At 44.4% G+C, this 5,524-nt stretch overlaps 1 protein-coding gene across 1 annotated transcript in view; it reads left to right on the top strand.

Annotated features, from left to right (window-relative positions):
- Positions 1–4,209, top strand: part of DYNLT3 (dynein, light chain, Tctex-type 3) — a 12,599-nt gene extending 8,390 nt beyond the window's left edge. Inside the window, exons 3-5 of the mRNA XM_005873289.2 lie at positions 1,668–1,791; positions 3,520–3,597; positions 3,874–4,209. Coding sequence (XP_005873351.1) covers positions 1,668–1,791; positions 3,520–3,597; positions 3,874–3,950 — 279 coding nt within the window. The 3' untranslated portion in view covers positions 3,951–4,209. The remainder of the gene's footprint in view (positions 1–1,667; positions 1,792–3,519; positions 3,598–3,873) is intronic.
- Positions 4,210–5,524: the final 1,315 nt, after the last annotated feature.

Genomic DNA, 5,524 nt, shown 5'->3' with positions numbered 1-5,524 from the left:
GTCGCCTTCCCCTGATTGCCGGGTCGCCTCCAGCCCCTGAGGGCTCCCGGATTGTGAGAGGGGGCAGGCCGGGCTGAGGGACCCCCCCCCCTCCAGTGCATGAATTTTCATGCACTGGGCCTCTAGTATTTCAATAAAACTGGAAAAATAAAATAAGCAGTAATAATGATAATTATGATGATAATAATAATATCTAGCATGACTTATTGTGATTACTCTGTGGCCATCACTGTGTTTGAGCACATGGCATTCATTATCTCCTTCCAGACTCACAACAACCTGCTGAGATGAAGCTGTTATATCTTTAAGCATTAGGAAAATATGGGCTTCAGGAGGTTAAGTCACTTGCAAAAGGATACACAGGAAGTAGGTGGGAGTGGTGATCTTAAAACCTAAGATTGTGATTCTAAACCAGTGCTCTTAATCAAATATCAGAAGTGAATAGAAGTAAATATTGTGGAAAATTATTTAACTTCCTTTTTATAGGGCACCCCAGAAATAGTGTTTGTTGATGATTTGCTTTTAATAGCAAGTATGCTAGTTTTATAGCTAAGCAATTCTGTGATATGAATGAGAATGTGATTATTATACACTAGGGGCCCAAGGCACAAATTTGTGCACCCTGAAAGGAACTGTGGGCTGCAAGGCTGCAGTGGGCACAGGGGCAGGTCTCAGCCCATCCTCTGTGCCCCCGTCTGGCCCCTTCCACTGTGGCTCCCAGTCCCCTGTCTGCCAGCAGCTCTGCTCCCGCCACAGCCTTTCCCATGCGCTGATGGCACTGGCCCACTTGCACCCGCTGATGGCTCAGAGCGATTGGAACTGGCGCCAGTAGTGCCAATCACCCCTCAGGAGCAGTGGGAGGTGGAGAAGCCCTGAAGGGCAATCAGGGCCGTCATCCATCACTCGCACCCGCACCCACTGATGGGGCCGAGTGATCGGGCCCGGCGCCACTGGCAGCAGGTGCGAGTAGCAGGCAGGACCACAACATGCGGGAGCAAAGAATTTTCAGTAACCACCAGAGGCTCATCCTGATGACAGCAACCAGTGTCCTGCCGCAGCTGATGCCCACTATGTTCCACCGTCTGCCACCTCTTCTGATGAACTGGCAGGTCACGGCTTGATTCCTGGTCAGGCCATATTTCTGGGTTGCAGGCTCAATCCCCAGTGTGGGGTGTGCAGGAGGCAGCCAATCAGTGATTCTCTCTTATCATTGATGTTTTTATCTCTCTCTCTCTCTCTCTCTCCCTTTCTCTCTCAAATCAATAATAATATATTTTTAAAAAATCCCAATTGTTTCAAAGCCATTCTTTTAACCAATTTATAACACCCTTTTAAAATCTCTACTGGCATAATCCTTTTATGATATAACTTAACACCCTTGATTAGTCTTCCCTGTGTTACAGAATTATTAGCTTCTTTGCTAGATTAAGTTCTTTACAACAGAGGCCATGTCATATTTATCTTTATGTGACCGTAGTATCTCATAGTGAGATAATGCATGTGGAAATGCTTTGAAAATGCCTAAACAATTAGAGACACTGCTTACTAAATACTTACTAGATGCATATTTTCTAAGATGCTCTATTGGGTTATAAATGCATTTTGTATTTTGCATACATTTTTGCTGCAATTTGTATAATTTGTTTAATTGTCCTCTGCCCTTTTAGTGTATAGATGGAGTTTTGGGTGGTGAAGATTATAATCAGAACAACATCAACCAATGGACTGCAAGTATTGTGGAACAATCCTTAGCACATTTGGTTAAGTTGGGAAAAGCTTATAAATATATTGGTAAGTGTTACTATCCTTCCTTAGAAGTTCACTCACCTTTGTTCTTATAATTTTCTCTGTATTTAGAGACTATAATTGAATGATAGACACTGTAGTTGGATATTAATCCTATCTAATAAAAGAGTAATATGCAAATTAACCGTCACTCCACAACAAAGATGGCAGTGCCCATAGAGGCTGGGCAGGATGCTGGCGGCGTCACCCCGGCAACATGAGCCCAGCAGGCAAGCGGGGCCGCAGGCAGTACCCAGCAGGGCCTGCTGGGCAGTGGTGGCAGCAACCTGCAGGAAGCACCCAGCAGGACTTGCTGGGTGGTGGTGGTGGCAACCATGAGCAGGCAAGCAGGCCCATGGGCAGCACCCAGCAGGGCCTGCTGGGCAGTTGCTGCGGAGACCGGGGAGCAGGCAATTGGGACCGCAGGCAGCACCTAGCAAGGCCTGCTGGGCGGTCGCCATGGCGACCTGCAAGCAGGCAAGCAGGGCCCACAGGCAGCACCCAGCAGGGCCTGCTGGGTAGTCACCGCGGAGACTGGGAAGCAGGCAAGCGGGGCCTGCAGGCAGCACCCAGCAGGGCCTGCTGGGTAGTCACCGCGGAGACTGGGAAGCAGGCAAGCGGGGCCTGCAGGCAGCACCCAGCAGGGCCTGCTGGGTAGTCACCGCGGAGACTGGGAAGCAGGCAAGCGGGGCCTGCAGGCAGCACCCAGCAGGGCCTGCTGGGTAGTCACCGCGGAGACTGGGAAGCAGGCAAGCGGGGCCTGCAGGCAGCACCCAGCAGGGCCTGCTGGGTAGTCACCGCGGAGACTGGGAAGCAGGCAAGCGGGGCCTGCAGGCAGCACCCAGCAGGGCCTGCTGGGTAGTCACCGCGGAGACTGGGAAGCAGGCAAGCGGGGCCTGCAGGCAGCACCCAGCAGGGCCTTCTGAGCGGTGGTGGCAGCGACCTGCAGACAGCACCAAGCAGGGCCTGCTGGGCTGTCACTGCAAGCGGGCCTGCAGGCAGCACCCAGCAGGCCAGTGGTGCCCGCAGGCAGCACCCAGCAGGGCCTGCTTGCCCATCCCGGTGGTGTGGAGCAGGCAGGCCCCGTAGAACCACGGGGAGTGGGCCCAAGCTGTCAGTAGCACATCCCCTGAGGGCTCCTGAATTGGAGAGAGTGTAGGTCGGGCTGAGGGACCTCCCCCCTGCCCTGCACCCCACCCCATGCACGAATTTCGTGCACCGGCCTCTAGTAGGGTATAAAGGACTTCTGACTTATTCATCCAAAGATAATATATGATAATATCTAAAAGATAGAGATAACTTTTGCTATTCAAAAGCATTTTCTTGGTAACATCACCTTTTATATTTACATCAGTTAGCTCTTTCCACCACAACCTACTGGGCACTACTGTCTACTTTTCAGTAACCACATGCCTCCTTACATGTAGGACTGTGAAGTACCACACAATAATTATTTCTAAAGTGGAATATTTTCTTTGACTGAATTATGCCCATGAGGCAGGGCACATAACCACTGGTTATGGCAATGGGCAACAAACAGACTGGATCCAGTGGGGACAAAATCATGGTGTTAAATAATCAAGGTGAGGGCTTTTTTATTTTTTAAATTCTTACTTGTTAAATGCTTTGTTTCTATTATTTTTACACCTTTTAAAGCCAAAAACTCAAACACTTAGATCTTGGATATCTTTTCCTTTGTTTATAAGCATCCTCACTCTGTGACTTTATTTTTAGTGACCTGTGCAGTGGTCCAGAGGAGTGCATATGGCTTTCACACAGCCAGCTCATGCTTTTGGGATACCACGTCTGATGGTAAGAGACCTTAAGCTGATTCAAACAAAATCCAACTACTAACAAAGTCAAACAGTATACTTATTGTCAAATGCTTATTTATTTCTAATTCTGAAAAAACTTTATCAATAGAATTGCTTCGTATCTAACTATAACAAGTATGTCTTCAGACAAATATGAAATATTAACATTTAACAGATTGCAGGAAATAAGATATTAAAACCTATGAAAATATATTATCTGGTAATTTCATTGTTTTGCTGGTATTTCAAAGTCCTTTTGTGTGTGTATTTTCAGGAACCTGTACTGTGAGATGGGAGAACCGAACCATGAACTGTATCGTCAATGTTTTTGCCATTGCTATTGTCCTGTGACATCCTAAAAATGTTTGGCCAAAGCCATTCACTTAAGAATTTGTCAGTGTATCCTTTCTAAAAAGAGTAAGTTACTTATTAATACTCTAGATGACAAGTGTGCAATATGCTTCAAAGCTATCAACAAAAACTGAATATTATAAGCAAGCAATCTCATACATAGTAAGTTGGCAGATTTGCTCATATTCTATATATACAGAATCATTTCAATAGGAAAAAATTAATGTCAGCAAAAAACAAATACATAAACATGGCATGACTTGAAAATACAACCTTATATTCATACCAGCTTTTTACTAACATGTACCTAAGGAGTTAGGGAAATCCATTCAGATAATAAAATTCTCTTTCAGCTTCAGAGAAGTTAACAGGGATAAATATATGAACAAAAAGCACTGCTAGGATAAATCTGGAGAAAATAATAATTAGCTAACGCTTTTTAAAAAAACATATTTTTATTTATTTCAGAGAGGAAGGGAGAGGGAGAGAGATAGAAACATTAGAAACAATGATGAGGAGAGAGAATCATTGATCAGCTGCCTCCTGCACGCCCCCTGCTGGGGATTGAGCCCGCAACCCGGGCTTGTGCCCTTGACTAGAATCGAACCTGGGACCCTTCAGTCCGCAGGCTGAAGCTCTATCCACTGAACCAAACCAGGTAGGGCTAGCTAACACTTCTTAAGTTTGTATTTCTTCTCAGTTGTGCATATGATTTAGTAGAAAGCAATTGTTCTTTTTTTCCTCTCAACTAATATTGCAGTAGCAACTACTATTAACTTGTTTACATTTTTTGAGAACTGTTAAAACAGTTTTTAAAATTTCAAAATCTTGGATTTACATTTGAGGGCAAATTAAATCTGGTAACCTTGAATTCCCTTGTTAAACAAAATGAGTTATGGTGTATGATGAAAAGTATCTGCCTAACAGCTGCCTTACAATTCACGCATTCCATGTGTAACAAATACTATTGAATGCCTGTTTGTTATGAGCATATTTTTCTGCTAGTCATTATAGTTATATGCTGTTCAAATACTAAGTTTCTTTTGGTACCTGTTCAGTTGGACTGTTAACATTTATGTTTGTGGGAAGAAAAAAAGTTGTTTACAAGAGAGGGAAAAGTGAATCTGGTTATTTATGTAGCAAAGTGAAAAGCGCTTATTGCTGACAGAGAATCATAACTTTAAGAATTTTTAAGAATTGCTCCTAGCAAGTAAAAAATGCATAAAACATGCAGTTCTTAGTTAAAGGCCTTATTAGAGGAGTCTTACTATACAAGTAGTAAATTTTATCATTGTTTTAGTTACAACCATCTGTAAATAATTTTAAATGCTTATGTGGGATTCAAATTAATTGGAATAAAGTATAAATTAAAAGTATATAATCATTGGCAAGTTATTGAAAATCTCAGGGCTTATGAAATGTAGTTAAATTTATTTAAAAAACTAGAGGCCCTGCGCACGATTAAATCATGTGCGTGTAGGGTCTCCTAGGCCTAGCCTGCCATCAGGGCCATGTCCGCCACCCCGCGACGCTCCTCAGATGCTGCCGGCGCCCCACAACACTCTGGGGATGCT

The sequence above is a fragment of the Myotis brandtii genome, unplaced genomic scaffold (assembly GCF_000412655.1).
Source record: "Myotis brandtii unplaced genomic scaffold, ASM41265v1 scaffold404, whole genome shotgun sequence".
Lineage (NCBI taxonomy): Eukaryota > Metazoa > Chordata > Mammalia > Chiroptera > Vespertilionidae > Myotis > Myotis brandtii.
The sequence above is the reverse complement of the archived record's forward strand: the minus strand, read 5'-3'. Positions and strand labels throughout refer to the sequence as shown.